General features: G+C 37.6%; 1 protein-coding gene across 1 annotated transcript in view; it reads right to left on the reverse strand.

Moving 5' to 3' along the window:
* The window catches only part of LOC115418706 (uncharacterized), a 107,624-nt gene that overhangs the window by 77,018 nt on the left and 10,975 nt on the right, over nucleotides 1-19,631 (reverse strand). The window contains exon 3 of the mRNA XM_030133262.1: nucleotides 14,928-14,975. Within this exon, the coding sequence (XP_029989122.1) occupies nucleotides 14,928-14,975 (48 nt within the window). The remainder of the gene's footprint in view (nucleotides 1-14,927; nucleotides 14,976-19,631) is intronic.

Genomic DNA, 19,631 nt, shown 5'->3' on the forward strand with positions numbered 1-19,631 from the left:
GTGTTCCACTTCAAGGTTCATGTAGAAACTTAAGGCGAGTGTTTGTGTTCTTCACATAGGCTACATGTATATGTTCGGTACACCTCTGTATTGGATTGAAGACCCTGAACTGAAACAGTTCAATTCAAACAAATACACAGTTTCACTCCGAGTTGAGATATAATATAGGCTAGTAGTTAAAACTGCATTTATTTTTCTTGAGAAATTTCAGGTTGCTCATTATAATCGAATTTTTTTAAAAGATAGTTTGAAGATGTAAACACACACAACTTTTTTATCTCTAAAACACAAAGAAAAGTTTGGAGTTGATATTATTTAGAGGTTATTATTCTATTATTTTACTGGTCTAACCCTCTGAGTTGTATGATTTAAACCCTTTAACCTGGCTCTGTGTGTATCTTCTGCTGCCTCCATCAAACAAATTTCCAGTTTAAGTTTTTTACTTTTATATAAGTACACCAGTATCAGATTTTTTTATTACCAGAGATTTACGAATTCTATTGATTTTTCATCAACTGTAGCCAAAATCAGGTTTAAACATCAATCCCATCCATTGCAGTACACTCTCAGATGCTGCGACACACTGAGGTGATATTCTCATTATAATGATTTACTACAAATAGCATCTGGATGTGCTTTAATAAAATTCTCTACTCTTGGGAAGCGGACCTACAGCCAACATAGCTAAATGACTGTGGCAGATTTTGATAGAAAAACACCATATGAGGAAAAAAACAGGATTTTTTTTTTTTTTTGTGGACCATCTCTAACCTTTCCCCTATGTAGCTCTTCATTCATCAACATTTTCCTCAGAGCAACCCTTTGCTAGTGTGGATCAGTATTTTCATTATAAGGCACCCCACAGCCATTACACACAGAATCTTTTTGGTTCCAAACTGAGCTGTAAATTTTGAGAGAATCTGACACCCCTGCCTGAGGGTTACAGCAGAATGCTAACGAGGCCACAGCGACATTTCCATCAACATACAGTCAGTCGCACCATACATCAGCACCGCGCCGAGCATCTCCCAGCAACGCATGAAGTGACAATTTCAGACGTAACACTTTATTAGGATCCCTCCCATATCTGTGCTGTAATGAATGAGGCCATTTAAACAGGATTTACGATATCTTTAAAACTTGATTGCTTAGAATTTGAGAATTATTCATAAGACTAAAGCATCATTTGTCATACGGCGAGTGCTGTTTGGGTGGGAACAAATGGTTTTGTTGTGGTTTTTCAAATGAACTCCTTTTCATCCACTCTTAAAATAAGCTATTTGTATGCATATATGTCCACACGAAGGCTGTAATTAAAGGAAATGTGGCTCAGGTGACAACTCACAATCAAGTTTTCCTCGTAATGCATTGTTCTACTACGGAGCTGAGGTAACAAATATGGATGCATACGATTAACAGTGCATACACGTATTGTATTACACTGCAACTTTCACAGAAACAAAGAGCGGGCTGTTCGTACACGGGCCTGGCTGTCATTGCGAGGTGTAATACATGTCAGATTTTTTTCCTTACAGGTAACCTCTGTTGAACCATTTCTCTTACTGAACAATACACTTAAGGAATTAAATGATCTCCCCTTGAGTTACATTTCCCTATTTCCGCCATGCGAGAGGAAAAAGGCATCCTGAGCCTAGTTACAAAGATTATTGTGCTCGACTCCTGAGGCAGTATGACCATGCTTTGTGTGTGATGCCCACATCATCTCTCAATTACACAAGGATCCCGAGGCGGAGGGTGGGGACCTGAGCAAAGGACCAGTTATGTCCGCACACACACACATACACACATACACACACACACACACAGCGCTATAGCTCGGAGGCATGGCTTACTATAGCCACAGCCAAGAATGAGGCCTCTCAGGATAGATTTACACACAAATAAAACCAGTCTTATCTTGGCCCAGATGTGAACGAGAACTGATTACACGGTCTACATTTCAATGCTCAGATTAAACGGAGTCAATTTCCTATGCCCTATTTAAACCAATTCCAAACAGCAAACACAATGAAACCAAATCCCATATTATTGCACTAAAGCCACAAATAAGTTTGTTCGTCCAATGAGAAGAAACTGCTCAGAAACATTTTGGGAGGTTGAAGAGTCCGTGCAGCCTTTTCATGACTTAACATTAGCACTGGCAAGTAACATCAAACTGATGACAATAGATGTGTTTGGGGTTTTGTTTTTTTTTTTTTTTTTGAGAAACAATGCCCACAATGGAAACAGAAACTATCCAGGCAGGTACATTTTCTTCCGTTGTTTTATGATTGACGTCTTACTTCAGTAATTATCTGTTATTTGCGCTGTGTATAATAGTATGTTAGTGATCCAGATGATTAATGGTATACATGTCATGATTGTTACAGATTTATAAAAAAAAATTAAATAAAAAAGTAGAATTGAAGACTAAGGCAGCACCTTGAAAATGTTCATTTTTTGTAGCCAATCATCCAAAAACAGAGAAACTTGCTAGTTTTTGATTGAAAAAACAGGAAATATTACCATTTTTGAGACAAGAGCAACCTCATTTTTTATCTTTAAAAAAGCGTGCATTTAATTAAAATCAGTGATTGTTGATAAATTAGAAAAACCTGTGCTTTGGAAATATTTGACAACTTGGGTTTTAATACAGGATTTTTCCGTTCAATGTAAAGTGGTACCATTACAGCACTAGTTAATACGCAATGTATTTTTAAGTATCTGAAACCGATGACATTTCACAGAGTCGGGTTTATATCAAATTGTTTTTGTTAATGGTCACCAAATACAAAATTAAGACAAACAGTGATTCTCGAATGACAAACCTCAACGCCAGATACACAGGACTGAGCAGTGATTACTGTTCAGAGGCTGGACAATAAAACAGAGATATGGTTGATTTTGCTCATGGGACAGGGAAGAAAATGAACAAAAAGTGGTGCTTGCACCAGTGCTACTACAACGACAACATATTTTAATGTAGTCAAAGATAAATATAAACACTTGAAATGAAATTCACTGTTTGACAAATAATGATAATTCTACACTTTTGCTCATAAAGTTAGAATAAAATAGTTTTCCTTCTTCTCATGAAATGATTGTGACAATGTGATTTATTGTAGGTAGATAAAGTGTAACTGGAACTCAGTATGTAATCACTGAACCTGATCAAAGGTGATTACTGATGTGTATAAATAGGACTTTTAAAAAAAGCAATGTGCCTGAAAACAAAATTATTCCAACTTCATGGGCAACAGTGTAGATATAATGTCTTAACATGAGTAATAATTTGAATGTAATTTTTTTTGACATAATCATTATTCTTTGAGGACAAACATTTGCATGTGAAATGAAATGTATAACAAACATGTGTAATGATGTGTGATGAAAACAAGTGAAAGTGGAAATATGTAAAAGAGCATCAAGTATATTTTTAATTCTATATGACGTTCATTCATTACGGCAAGAAAATACTCCAGATCATTCTCATGATTTATACATTATATATACATATATGGGTGTTGGACAAATAAACATAATAAATATAAAAGTGAGTCTTTAGTTTCAGTGATGAAAAATAATAAAAAATGTGGCTGTACCTAAATGTTACACAGGCCTGGTTTTTTTAAGAGGATATCTAAGTGGATGCAGCCTTTCAGATGTTCCTGCCTCATTCCTTGAGCACTCTGCTAAGAAGGGGAGAAAATGTGAATTACAAGTAAGCTACTTAACCACAATGAATTAAGGCCTAACATTTGAAAATTTGATACTGAAATTACTGTCATTATGGTGCATTATGTCTGAGCGTAATGATTGCTTTGGCGCTGTTTGAAGACAAAGGCAGACTCTGGGGGGAAAGTATAGTTAGAGGAAAAGTTGATTTTATGGCTGTTAATGATATGTGAACTACAAACCTTAATTTGAGCAGCCATTATTTGCTGCCATTTCACAGCTCTTCTTTTGTAAGCTGCCTAAATAATAATGCATCTGAAAATGAGTTCTCTTTCTCTGAGCACTGACTGAGCCAGATCTACATGCTAGTGTTATTTAGGCTTGAGTTCTATGAGGTGAATCAATTAAGAAAGAAAATTTATTAACCCATAAAGACCCAGTGTTAGTTTTGTGGCAGTTCCCAAATTAATTTTTATCTGTATTTAACCCATTTATTATAATATTATCCTCTGTATTTTGCTTTTTCTGTGAAAATCATACATTTTCCTACATTTAATTTACTTATCATGTACTTTAATCATCATGCTGAGATTACATTTGAGGGTTATTATATCACAAACAGACAAAAATAAGTGCTGCCAGGCACAATAAACCCATATTAAAAACCACATATTTCGCCCATTGTAAGTAAATGGGAAGATTTTTAAAAATCATTAAAAATTTGAACTTTGACCTACCTGTCCTCAAATGCAATGACATCTATTCTGGATCACTGGGAATCTATAAACCCAATTTGGTATGAACTGAATAATTTTGCTGCTAAAGTGTTAACAAACAAACAAACAAACAAACAAACAAACTGAACCAAAAACAATAACCCTTGCCTGCTCTTTGGGGGGTGGAGTAATTAGGAAAAAATGACTTTTTCAGAAAAATAAATCATTAATGGAACATAAAAACAAGTGTCTCCATCCACTGTCATTGATCCAACTCCATGGGTTTTACTGGTGAATCAGTGTTGTAGAAGATGATGGTCTTTACACGTTCACTACGGAGCCCCTGAACATTGTTGTGGAAATGTTCAACTGATAACCCACACAAAGAGGAGGAGAGAAAGTTAGAGTTAAAATAAATAAATGCATTTATTGAGAAGTCAATCTCAGAGAAACTCTGTAAGTGAAGTCTGATTAAACATGAAAATATTAAAGATTATATAGACCCAAAATCCAACCCCCCTAATGGTGGACATCCCCATATGTAAATCGTACCACTCCATACCAGCCCTTCCCGTCCCGGGGGGAAGAGGTCATGTTGACCTCTTACCCCTAACCTTGTTTAAATAATATCTAGCATGCAGGCGCCATCACCCATCCATGCACATCCAGACATTTAGGTGTTTGGGTTTTAACTCAAGGCAAGAACTCCGTTCCTGGGTCGGGGGTGTTACAGAGTGGTAAACATCACACATAACAATGACTCAGCATGTACTAACAATATGAAATATAAAAAGTAAATTTTCCACCACATCCAAATGGGTCATCTCTGGTGAGCATGGAAAGATGACAAACTGTATTTTACTTCAATTATTTCAACATGGGATTAGTGACTCTAAAGTTATTAAACATTTTAGATCAGTAGATGCTTTTAGTTTCGAGTGGATGTTTGGGTCTTTATGGGTTAAACTCTTAAGAATCCATGAGCTTTTTAGATTTCACCAACTGAAATGATACATGGAGACCAGAAATCAGTCTGAAATGCATTTGCCCTTTTAGCAAAAGCAGTAACAGTAAGGATGTTCTATGTAGGGGAGGCTTTCTTTGGCCACTGCTGTCATTTTGTGGGTACAAAGTTTGCACTAAACGTCTCGGGTGTTGACAAAGAGATGAACGGCATACCCAGAGCAGGGACCACACAGTCAGTATGACCGTACTTACCTCCCAGCTGTATTATCAAACCACCAAAACAGACACGTGGAAAGAGAAGACTGACTTTGGCACTGTTTTATTTTCCTTTTCTTTTTTTTTTTTTAGGTTGCAAACTCTGCAGAGAGAGTAACTGGAGTTGTTATTAATTCTCCATCAGTTTCAGTTTGGATGCCTGAAAGCCAATTAAAGGAGAACTTAATTGAATCAGCCTCAGGACCCTCCTGAAACAGGAACTCAAATGAATTCTGCTTGGGAACGGATGGCAGGAGAGAGGAGGAGTGCATGGAGGTTAAATAAAAAGGGGTGAAATTACCAAGAGTCCAAGTCTTTGCTGGGAATAATGGCTACACACTGACCCTGCTATGACGTAAATTAAATCTTGTTTGCAACCTTATCCAGGCAAAGCAGATGCAGTAGTTTTTATTTGTTGTCTGTGACCTTGTGACTCCAGTTTAAACCTTGACAGAAGTTTAAGCCAAAATTTACAGTGGAATTTGCATCAAATAGGGCAGTTATTTAGATTTGTGGAGACTATGACTATTTATAGGAAGGTTTTTGGGGAAATTGTGTCTGTGCTTGAATAAAGACGCTAAAAACAGGAGAAATTGCAATATACGGAGCAAACAACTTGCTGCTTTTTTTTTTTTACGTTCATCCAAAAACACACATACACACACTACCTCAGGGCCATATTCCATTGTCCTGGGAAAGCCATGAGGAGGAATTCCTTTCATGTGTCATCTCCTGTCACAGTACTGTCCTGACAGAGGCTTAGTGACATACGAGAGGCCTCGGCAGAATGTCCTGCTTTTAGTCAAATGAAGAGTCTGGCAGCTGCTGCATTCATCAAAATCAAAGGATAATCTGCTTTCCATATAAAATCAAGTGATGATTAACATTTTTTTTTTCTCAAAGAGGGGGATGGGAGTTCAAACGCTGGCACTTTAAGGAGACACTTGAGAGACACAGGGGTGGGGAAGGCTCGGAAACAGGAGAAAATTGAAGTTGTAAGAAGGTAGTGTGTAAAATAAATAAGCTGTTGAGTCAAGCGAGCTTATAGACTTTCATTGTCAGCTGTCTATGTCTTTTAACACAATTATTTTACAACCAACAAGCAGGAGTTGTATATTTTACAAAATCATTTTAACTTAACCTGAGTTTTTGTTGCCTGGAATAGATTAGTTTTCTAATCAAAATCAGACAGTGCATTGATTTAGTTAGAGACAAATTAAATACAGCTATTATGAAGGTCTCTAGCTATTTTCTAAAAGTAGTACACAATTTTCCTTAAAATAGTGTTGCCTTGTGCTCTTTTAATGTGGATGTAAAAAGGTAATTCTGTGCAAAAATTTGTCTGTCAGTCACTTGGAGAAAATATAATAACACAAGCAGTAAAATCAATGCATAATTTGATGTATCGTGGCATAACATAATAAAGTCTCCATTCATGACAAAAGAGGAGAGAAGATATTAAAGGATGGAAAACAGATTGTGAGATGTTGAAAGTTCTTAGATATTAGTTTGCACCCGTGTATTCATTCATGTCCCTGTACTGGTGCAATCATTCTAAAACATTAAATCTACACTGTGGTACTTTCATGTTATCATACAACATGGAGAAAACAACACTCTTACCAGCTGCAGAAAATCCACAATTCATATAATGACATCATTCTGGAAAACCACGAGGCCAGGCCACACTAAATCCACGTCAAAATCTATTTTGTAATGGCTGCCACTGAAAATGACATAAACGGACAGAAAAGCGATTAGAGCTAAGCATCCAGACGGGCCAAGGTTTACGGAAACTTTGATTCTTTGTGTTTTGCTTCATTCGTTTTTTGCTTGATTTGAACCTTGTATGGACATTCACAGAGTAAAATCATTAGATGGTAGTTTCTGTGACAAGTTTGTAGTGTTAGAAGTTTTCATCTATGCATCCGCAACTTTACTCTTAGCTGAACATCAGCAGCAGACCTGAACTGACCTACCCTGTTGATAGACCAGCCTGTAAAATAAGTCAACTGACACACTGTGTAATCAATATGTAGCTACGAGGCAGGTGGCAACAGTCACAACCGCTTCAAGACATTCCGACTCTGACACCCGGGACTTGTGCACAGTTTCAGACGGCAAACAGAAGCTCTGCAGGCACATGAACCCAGTGGAGTCTGGAAATACTGTAAGGCCACAGTCATAACCACACCTCCGAACACCCAAGTGAACAATCATGTATCATCTACCAGTGACGTCTAGTAATGATGAAAAAACAATATGAAAACTGCTCATCCATGTATGGTAGTAACTTAACATGTGGCTGAAATGATAGTATTTCTATTGTTTACGTAATTAACCCATAAAAACCCAAACATCCACTGGCGACCAAAACCACTTATTGATATAAAAGGTTAAATAATCGACTAATCCTATCAAACTATGTAAATTATTGGTGTAAAATGCAGTTATTGATCTTTTCATGGTCATCAGATATGAGCCATTTGGACGTTCAGAGGCTCTGTAGTGACTGTGGAAACACCGTCATCTTCTACAACATTGATTCACCAGTAAAAACCCATGGAGTTGGATCAATGACAGTGGATGGAAACACTTATTTCATGTTCAGTTAATGATATATTTTATTAAAAAATTAACTTTTTCTTCTGTTTTCTCTCTTTTTGATATAATAACCCTCAACTTTAATTTGAGCTTTTATGAACATTTACATGATCAGTGAATTAAATATAGGAAAATACTTGATCCACATTTAAGAATGCAAAATACTGAGCAAAATACTAGAATAAATGGTGATCGCTTAAGAAAAGTTAAAAATAGAGAAAAAACAATTTGGGAACTGCCACAAATATAACACTGGGCCTTTACAGGTTAAATAATGTTGAAGATTATTTCACTTATATGTGTTATTTGAATACTCAGTACTGTCAATTTGAAGACATGACCAGTGTTTTAACCCATAAAGACCCAAACATCCACCGCCAACCCAAAGTATGTTTTATGAACACCCACATGATCAGTGAATTAAACATAGGAAAATACCTGATATTCACTGCAAAATACAGAGGATAATACTATAGCCCAGTGTTTTACAGCCTTAGGGTCAGAACCCCATGTGGGGTGGCCTGGATTTTCTAGTAATTGCTAAAAAAAAAAACATAAATAAATTACTGATAAAAAAAAATATATGGTGAGTTGACAGAGACAATCACAATACAAAAAAGACATGACAAACTGTGAAGCTGAAACTGAAGCACTGTGGTACTGTTTATCTTTCAAATGTTCATTGTGGTCAGTTTCAGATGCTGCAGCTCTTTCATAATTCATAGTTTGAGTTATTGTTTTTTTCAGTATTAATTGTCAGCCTTGTAAATCCAAGCTGGACTGACTGTACATATCCTGACCAAGGAAAATAAAATTCTCACTTTGCGCAGTAATCTACACCTGACTTTTCTGCCTCTGTCCATAATAATACATATTGTATCATCATCTAAAATTAATGCTTATTTGCAACATAGTATAGCAAACTATGACATGATCAAAAACAAATTAATTTTAGCAAAAAAAAAGAATGACCCATTTTGAATGTCTGGGGTCCCCAGAAATTTGTGATGTTAAAATGAGGTCACAAGCTAAAAAAGGTTGGGAACCACTCCTATAGCCTAACAAATGACAATAAATCACTTGGTAAATACAAAAAAATTACTAGGAAGTTATGACAATAGTTGTGGATCTTTCAGAGTTATTACATTTTTCATAGACTATAAAAGATGATAATAAATACATCAAAGTAAAAAAAACAAAAAACCGCACATCTGATAAAAGTAGCAGAAGTTAATCACTCAAATACAGTTAGTTTTCTGTTTCTGACAAATGAATATGTTTTATATTATTGTGTTTGTTCTCACCATGACCCACTGGCATTCATGATTTTTTCCCTTTACTATAACTGTAGTATGTCCTGTCAATAAAACTCCACTGAACTCCATCACCAAACAAATACTGTTCAGGGATGGGCATCTTAATAGTAAAATTAAATTCCCCATCAGGATAAAACATCAACATTTCCTCATAACAAAGAGGCTCCAGTTGTTGTTGGGTAGGGAGTCCTCCAGCGTAGTAAATATTCTTAATAAGAGTTTATCAGAAGATCCACACAGTCTGTCCTACTGACCTCAGCTGTGTGTTGGACTAATAAGAGCCAAAGATGGGAACAGTGAATCTCTGCTTCCCTTTTAACTCCCCAATATCTTGTCTTCGGGACTCCAATCAGAAGGAGCAGAGGCCATTAGGCAGCTCTGGACCCCTCTTCTTTATAATTACACCCTCCTGGACTGACCGAGCACCAGCTAACCCTCTGCTATTTGTGGTAATTAGTCCAGAATGTGAGCTGTCAACATGCAAAAATCGTGCCCACAATTCCACATCCACCCCCACTGTGTTCAACAACAAGCACCTAGCCGCGGCCACTGGAATGCATTAACTTTCTCTTCTCTTTTTTTTTTTTCCCTCGGCGACTCATGTCAAATCCAGGTCCCTCAGAACAAAATCTTAATAATTAACTGGCAAATTTTAACATGATTGCTTGTGACACACCTACTCTGGTAATTATTGCTTTGAGGCCATGTGCTAATGAAATTAATGCATTCATTGCCCCAACAAATTAGCATAACTCATACAAATGGCCCACATTTGAGAGCCAGTTGCAAAGAGGAAAAACAACATATAATACAAACTAGCATAAAAAAGAAAAGAAAAATGAGTGGGACATTGAATAGGAGGCTATATGATGAGCAGTGCTTGCTCTATGTCTTAATGGCCAAAGCCTCTTAATGTTAACCAAGGGGTATTGTCGTAATGCATTACAGAGTGATAGTACAGGACCAAATGATTATCACTATCATCATTACAGTCATTGCTGATCTACATATACATCTCTCTGTGGACAAATATTAAATGGCTGTACCGCTGCAGACATTAAAATGTTATTATACTGATGCATTAACTTGCTGCTGCAGAGTTCATATCAATATACAAGAGAGGCTTCCCAACAATCATTCTCTAAATGGCACAGCTGCCGCACGCAGTCCTGCCACTAACCCATGTTCATGGCTGTTTGGTCTCTCAGTGGGATGTCTCTTAGACACTTACTGCTGGGCATTAATAATTGATGATGATGCCATCGGTACAATGGCCTGAGACAAGTGCAACAGTCAGTTGGAGATGCTGCAAAAGTGCAAGAAATGTCCCCTCATAGGTAAGAGATGCTTGTAACACCTAATAAATGTTTGCCCCTGGCCAAATACTGTCAGGGACACAGAAAAAAAGGAAGATGACTTCCATTTAAACAACACTGAGTGACATTATTGGACTCAGGTGTGGGTTGGTATAATAGCTGAGGGTAGTATTTCCACAGGTTCAGTTAATATATATTCTGTGGGGATGTCACAGTGAACAACGCATCAGTCTGCTACAGCACTACATCAGTTAAATACTTACAGTACTATTTACTGTTCTTGGTTAACGCTATTAGCTGTTATTAATTTCATCCAGTCCTGGTGTTAGTGTCACTGTACATACAACAGCTACATGTTGGGACTGAACTCACAGGATAATGAACAGAGGGCTGAGGTTACTGTACTAATTGTTGTTAGTTTCCTTGGTCTGATCATATGTCACCACTGTTGTTCCCATTAGACACACAACTAACAAGCTTTATGTTTGCATAATGTACAATGGACACAAAACTGAGTGTGTGATAGCCAACAATGCAGTGGGTGTTAACAAAAGCTCAAATAAGTCATTTCTATGAGGTCATTGTAAATGTAAGAAAGCTACTCTCTAATTGTTAGCCTAGCTAATGGTGTTGTCATGGTTACTGCATCACTGTAATACAGCACTATTGACGAGCCAGCCTCGGATTATGGCAAGTAACCGCGACAACCACATGACAACAATTGTTCTGTTTGTCATGAGGCTATACAAGCTGCATGTTTTCAACAGAATTTTTACCTTAATTTTTCATGTGATCTGCCTTTTACAGGAATCATACATTGTGACATTGAATAAACGAGAGCTCTCAGAGGATGGTGACAAACAAAAATCCCAAAGTGTTCAATGTTAATGATGTTATCTTAGTTTCATTGACTTAACCCACTGACAGTTGAGGAGTTGAGCAGATTCAGAAAATGGCACCTTGTATCAGTCAAGAATACAAATAAGAAACTTAAATGTCATGGCAGCTGAAACAAATGGTCACAAACGGACAAGATGGATGATAACAGACGGAACAGCAAGTTTGGTGGAAAAGTAGTGAGTAGTTTTTCTGTTATGGTCCAGAAACAAAATGATAACCGACACAGAGACAGAGTGCTAGAGTAAATACAGAGAGCATTGCATTGTGGGTTGTCCATGCTAACATTGCTAAGCTAGTGGGTGTATTTTTAGTATCAGTCTGTACTTTAAGTTCAGTTATTCTACAGAGTAACTTGTAGAGTTTGTTTAATACGTTTTGCTACTGCACTTAAAAATAATGTCTGATGAAATGATAACTTCAGTAACTGGCTGTTGAACTCTGAATTACAGTTCAGCAGTAACTCAGAGATAACCAAGTTTGACTTTATGCAGATACTTTGCCAAAGCAACGGTGTAAAACATAAAACATTATATTCTAGATCTTTATTGTATTCATCTGCATTGTTTGGTAGCCTAAAACTGATTTTGATTTGAATGTCGGTGAGGCATATATAAGCATTTAGCTTCTGCCTAAGCCTATTCAGTCTCAACAGAATTCACAGTCGGTTGACTTAAAATCAACCTCACTGATTGTCCATCCATCCATCCATCCATCCTCTTCCACTTATCCTGGACCAGGTCGCGGAGTCAACAGTCTAAGCAGGGATGCCCAGACTTCCCTCTCCCCAGACACCTCCTCCAGCTCTTCTGGGGGGATCCCGAGGCGTTCCCAGGCCAGCCGAGAGACATAGACTCTCCAGCGCATCCTAGGTCTTCCCCGAGGTCTCCTCCCAGCAGGACATGCCTGTAACACCTCCCCAGGGAGGTGTCCAGGAGGCATCCGAAACAGATGCCAAAGCCACCTCAGCTGGCCCCTCTCGATGTGGAGGAGCAGCGGCTCTACTCTGAGCTCCTCCATGGTGACTGAACTCCACACCCACCTTACCGTGGTGGGGGAGTTTGAGTGCCTGAATGATCCCTGGATCACCCCTGGTAGGGTGTCCCATGGCAAACAGGTCTTGGGTGACTGGCCAGACCAAGAGCAGTTCAGAAGCCCACATGGAAAAGAAACAAAAAAGGTCTGTGACGTCGTCCAGTATGGCACAGCCAGGGCCCCACCCTAGAGCAGTCAATGGCAGGGGGCTCGGCAACCCAGTCCCCAGACACAGAGACTGGCTCTCATTGATTGTTTGTTCTGTATTATGGAAGATGACTGAATAAACCTAAACCTGAAACCTTTAATGCTGATATGCCATTTGTAATCAGACAGTCTGCATATCACACCACACTGACAACCTAAAATCACAGCAGGAAGCTTCTTCACCATTGCAGCCCTTCTAACTAGTGAGCCTTCTATGTATAGGACTGGAACAATGAGTAAGAACAGGCAAATATTTGTAAAAAAAACAAAAAAACAAAAACACTGTGAAAGACAAAAGAAGACAAATCATAAAGCTAACAACAGTAACATCAGTCACTTCTGTTACGATCCAGGATACTGTCACTAAGCTAGAACAGCCTCAGGTTCTATGTTCCACAAGCTACAGAACCAAGATTGCATCGTTACTGATTCTACTTCTAGCCCCTGTTCATCATAAATGATGGTAAAAATGCATTATGTGGTATTCTGCAAAATTAAACTCTGGAGCAACATGTGCACAGCTGGAAACTGGACAGAACTGAGTGCATGACTTAATTAATGAAACTCAAATAGGACAGAAACACACTTCAAAATACAGGATGTTAATACAGCCTTCACACTAAATGAAAAACCATCCTGAATTTTGTTTTAGAAAAACGTTCTTCAGGAAATTTATTACTGGGAACCCTAACATTCTGACTTTCTTGTTGAAATGGAATACACCATTTAACACACTGTTCATGAATAAGCAACAAAAGTTCCACTGTCATCCATAAATAAATAAATACATGGATAATAATAATAATAATAATAATAATAATAATAATAATAATAATAATAATAATAATAATAATAATGATGATGATGATGATGATGATGATGATGATGATGATGATGATGATGATGATAATAATAATAATAATAATAATAAGACGAAGACCTGAAAACATTTTAACCAGACTTCTCCCCATATTACATTTATACCTTAAATATATTCAGTTACAACATGATACATTCTATTGTGTAGAAAAAAAAGGTCATCTGTCTGGGATTAGTTGCTCTTTGACCTTTTGGCCCCTAACATAATTACTTGGTGAATAACCAAAAGACAGACTAAATGTTTCATTTAACGTTAATCATTGTGTGAATGTGCATGCATGATGTACTTCACGTTTAATGTAAGGTCACTGTCAGAGCTGCTGTGACATTTTCATCAGGAGAAAGGATCTCCCCCATACATACAAACAGTAACAGACCGACAGGATATGGAACAAACAATGAATAAAACAGAGAAGGCAGCTTGTGATGCTTTGACCCACAGCACAAGCATGAATACATACAACACATCAACAGCAAATGTCCTAATCTAAGATGGTTAGTAATGTGGCCACCTTATCTAGTATGCAACCCCATCTGTGATGACACATCAGCTCCACCATTTCATACGAATAAACTCAAACACAAGACAGAATGTGTCGAGGGGAAATTTGCATTAGAAATGTACCACAGGAAAGCGTGATTAATTTCTGCTCATGAAATGAATACAGATTTTGTCATTACATGGCTTGTATCCTTTGCCAAATATTGTAATGTTTCTCCTTTTCCACAGCGAGTGTGCGGCTGCAATAATAAGGAATAAAAGACAGCTTACAGCTCATAAGCAACACAACTGCTGGCATATCAGCTAAATCACAGAGCAAAACAAAGACCTGATTGCTCATTAGTATTATAGATCTGCTCTATTTAAATCTGTTTTGTGAGATGCAGCTACTGTTTAATGACTTCAACTGTGTTTGTTTAAATGCTCAGTACCTACGTTTCGCACAAGACGATTAAAAGAATGAGACATCATCAAAAATCTCGCTGAACTGTTATAATGCCTTCGCCCCATATTGGAAAAAAACTAAACAAAACAGAAACGCACACATCAATACACTTACCCTGGCTTTGCACACAATGCATCGCAGTCTGTCTTCACTTCCACACCCCTGTAAGGAAACAATAATGAAAAGTAATTTAGTGACAGTGAACCTTAAAAACAACAGCTGGACGTACTCTACAACGACATGCATGAGTGACAAATGATTTGTTTGTGTGTTGATCAATAAACTAATTACATTTGTTTGGAATGTGATCGTTTTTAAGGAAGCGCTTTTAACCCAAAGGCGCATTGTGCATAATAATGCTAATTTAATTACAGTGTTAGAAGAACAGTTGTACCTTACAGTGAGGCACACAGTAGAGTAGATGTTGTTTTAATGCATATGCTGACAATTCCACTTCTGATGTAACTCAAAACAAAAATAACACGCTGGCAATAATCTTCAAGCTGGTGCGAACTAAGTGAAGATGCTAATAACAAGAAAAGCATTTGTACAAACACAACTGCCAAATCCACGGCTAATATGCATGGCATGTAGGAGCACATTTTGATAGATGTTAATGGCATATAATTATAGAACACTACTATTAGGCAATGTGATTTTATAAAGAGGACCATTGCCCCTGGCACTGTGGCCTGATTGCTTTGAGTGCTGGGCTAATGAATGTAAACCAAGTCTGTTTGCAGTGATGAGAATTATCAGCCCATGAGAGAGAGACAGAGAGTGGGTGGGTGGGGGGGGGGGAGTGAAGTGTGTGTGTGTGTGTGTGTGTGTGTGTGTGTGTGTGTGTGTGTGTGTGTAGGTGTGTGTGTGTGTAGGTGTGTGTGTGTGAGTGTGCGTGTGTGTGTGTGCATGTGTGTGCATGTGTGCGAGTGTGTGTATGAGTGTGCGTGTGTGTGTGTGCATGTGTGTGCATGTGTGCGAGTGTGTGGGGGGGCTTAACTCACACAACTTGCAATTATTGTGAGCTACAGAGGTGCACACTAACAGTCAAGGGCACTCATAAACACACATATAACACATATGAGAAACATGCCTAATACATGTCAGTGTGTAACTCTTCATTTCAGCTCATCTCATCTTTTTCACACTTTGGTCAATGTTTCCCCTCCACCCCATTATTGAATAAGTGCTATATTTAGCGAGCAAGTTGTTAGCATTATTAAAGCTCTTCTGCATCTGACTTACCACCATCGCTGCTTGTTTTCATCTCTAACTACTATGCGGTTTATTTCAGATGGATAGGATTACAAATTCTGAAGAGCAATTGTTTGCAGAATACCATTCCCATTAACTTCATTAGAGTGAAACCAGATGGAGTCTATATAAAAATGAAAAACATATTTATCTGTTGGGATAGCGGAGGGAGAGTGATTGCAACGGCTTAACGCAGGCTTTTGGAAAGTAATAGCATACACTGCCGTCCTTGCTCTGTATTTTCTCAAACCCCTGATTTGAAAAAAAAAAAAAAAAGAAAAACCTTGTGGCGGGTTGGGCAGTGAGACACACCAGGCCTGTGCTGGTGTGGTACGAGCCATACAGTCCTCCCATGCCCTTGTACTTTGTGCTGCGAGGGGTTTCACCCCTCTAGGAATGCACTCCCTATAATGAGGGTCAGAGGTCAAAGTGCTGCCGCGACTGGAGGCCGGGATCTCCTCGGCACACTCAGTCACTGACTCTGTCCCTATATTTAAATCCTGCCTCAGGACATGTTTTTCAAAGGGCATCTCCTAACTAGTTCCTGGTTACTAATTAGTTTTGTGCCATGCTATTTGTCTTTGGAAACCTGAACAGGGGGGGCACAAATGAGGCGGTCTAAAAAAAGATAGCGTATGGTTTGCCTCAGTGCAGATGATAATCATTCAGATAGTCCTCTGCTGCAAACATGCTGAAGTATGTATCAACAGTTGTACAAATTAATGCCAGTGTGTGTTCAGCCTGCCTGCAGTTTAGCAACAACATCTGTGGGATACTGTTGTGGCTGAAATTAAATAAGGATGTGGAATTTGCTTTATATATATATATATATATATTTTTTTTTTTTTTTTTTTTTTTTTTTTTTTTGAGCAAGCTGCTTTTTGGAGTGGTAACGGCGTATGCTATCACTCCAAGCTGGCTGGCTCTCTCTCGCAAGTCAAATCGTTATTGGATTACATTTTCTGGCTTCATAAAATGCGGTTAAGAGGCACTTTAGACATATGTGCATGACCTGCTTTCCAGAGATGGCTATCAGAGCAAAAGTGACAGGTCAATTGCTGATTTCTGTTCCGTAAAAGGGAAAGGGGCTCCCCACCCTGAGCACTCTAAAAGGTCGCACGCTCTCTCTCGCTCTCCCCTCTGTCTGCTTCACTCTCTCACCGCACACGAAAAACACTAAAGTAGTCTCGTCATAGCATCAGCGTACACTCTGAGCGGCGAGTGGGGCTGTGTGTGTGAGCGTCTGTCTCAGAAGCCCGTGCATGTGTGTGTCTGTATATAATTGCATAGTGGAACACACACTTAATGGAAGTGGCTCTTCAGTCTGACAGCTGGGTGGTGCAGATGAAAGGTCTGCTCTAGTATGTTGTCTACCACTTGTGGAGTATCCAAAGAGACCCAACGCTCAGGAAAGTGGACAGAAAATGTTTCCACAACACACACACACACTCACATACACACACACACACACATACACACATTTTGGCTCGGGACAATATTCAACAGGCATTTTTTCTATATATTCATAAAGTGTTTAAATGTTGGAAAAAAGACAAAAATAAGAAAATGCATATTAGGTCAGTTTACATCAGCTGGTTTGTAGCAAATTAATTCTCAACAAACCAGTTATCAGAAGGCTACCGTCTGCATGACAAATGGAATAGAAGAAGTAGACATAAAAAATCTGAGGCAGAAGTAGTTGTTTGCCAGCTGCAAAAAAAAAACAACTCAATATTTGTATTCTCTAAAGTTTTGGCAGGTGATCAATGAGTAAGGTGTTTGGTGGAATTTATTTGCAACTTTTCAAAAAATGCCAAATCATAAAAACTTTCAGGAAGTTTGTTTTTATTTCATTTTATTTTGAGGTTTCTAGTTACATACATACAAAATGCATATAAAAATAACTTGTATGTTGATAGAATTATGTGCATGTATGTATAATGATGGCTTAGTACCCTAGAACACTTTACAGATTAAAAAAAAAAATATTATTAATAATAATAATAATAATGATAATAATAATATAGTTAATTAATAATTACCTTTAAAGTGTGTCACTTTATTCTTTATAAAGACAGGACATATAATTCTAAAACCCTGTATGGTACAAAAGTGCATGTGTATCAATAATGCTGATTATGTCTCTTTAGAAATAAACTTAAAAATACGCAATAGTTATTAAAGTTTAAGAGTTTTTGCCAAATATAGATGTAAAACAGAACAACCTAAATTAACTCAGGATAAAGTAATCTGCAGTGTTTTTGTGCTGTGAGTTCAGCCATCTTTAGTTTATTTTGTCCCGGCCTCCATGCTGGAGGTTTGACATTTTGTCCACTGAAAAGGTGCACATCACCGATATTCTATATATACACTCAAGTATAAAATATACAGAGTACATTTTCCTGTATGTATTGTATTATAAAGGCAAATTAACAGCACATATAAGATGGATCCCGTTTCTGTGGCTCTTTTTTTCCCAATGTAAGTTTTGTCTTTTGTTTTTTTAGCTGAAACTAATGATCAGAAGGTGCTGTATATTTTACAGCTCATTAAGATAAGTTAGTTTTATGTGATAGTGAACTTTAGAAATAATACTGGGCTTGTCTTAAATTCCACTTTTTGTTGTAAAGTTGCAGACAAATCATTGAAGTCTATTTTCTCAAAGAACATAAAATAAAATGTGAGTTCTACAGAGCTGAGATGTACACATTATATGACATTTATGATCTGGTTAAACCTGATATGAACATTTTGAGAAGGAAGTACTCCTAAACAAGCTCAAAAATGATACTGATTTTGTTATTATATCTACAGAAAATGCCTCTGTACAATGTATTATGATAAAAAATAAATAAAAAAATTTAAAAACACCAAGTTGTACCCCATAAAACCAAAAGAATAGGCTCTAAGACCCTAAGACAGACTTGAACTCATGTAAGTAAGACACCAGACAAACTGGAGCATCAGTATGTACAAGTAAACCAGATTACATCAGATTACCTGAACTGCTATTTACACAAACACAATTGATTGGTGCAGTGTTAATTTGTAGTAAAATGTATGCCGCATTAGAAACATTGCAGTGGAATTTACAATTAAAAAATAATAATTTATTACTATAATGACACAATGTAAAATTGTTAATATTGATAGATAGAATATTATCTGTCATTTATTTGCACTTTATTTCTACTAAAACAAGTGGATGTTTATTAGATAATGTGAAAAATCATAGGTTAGGTGCAAAAATGTGCAGCTCAATTTACATTTTCACATTAATTCACCTCTTCACTTATTTTGGTGGGTTTTTACTTTTTATTTCTCTGAAAGCACGGACATGATTATGCATTTTTACAATTCTGGCACCAGCAGTTCGCTGGGAATTAATGAAGGACGAGCAATTAGCATGAGCGTGGCAATAAGTACCATGGCTGAGCAGAAAGAGAAATGTACGCTATCTATAGAACCGTGCACTTCAGTAACTGCAAAGAGTGTCAGTTGATCTTTTGGGGATGCGGTACAAAAACACCAGAGCAGCAGTGGCCGCTGTATCAGTACAACAGC

The sequence above is a fragment of the Sphaeramia orbicularis genome, chromosome 4 (assembly GCF_902148855.1).
Source record: "Sphaeramia orbicularis chromosome 4, fSphaOr1.1, whole genome shotgun sequence".
Taxonomy (NCBI): domain Eukaryota; kingdom Metazoa; phylum Chordata; class Actinopteri; order Kurtiformes; family Apogonidae; genus Sphaeramia; species Sphaeramia orbicularis.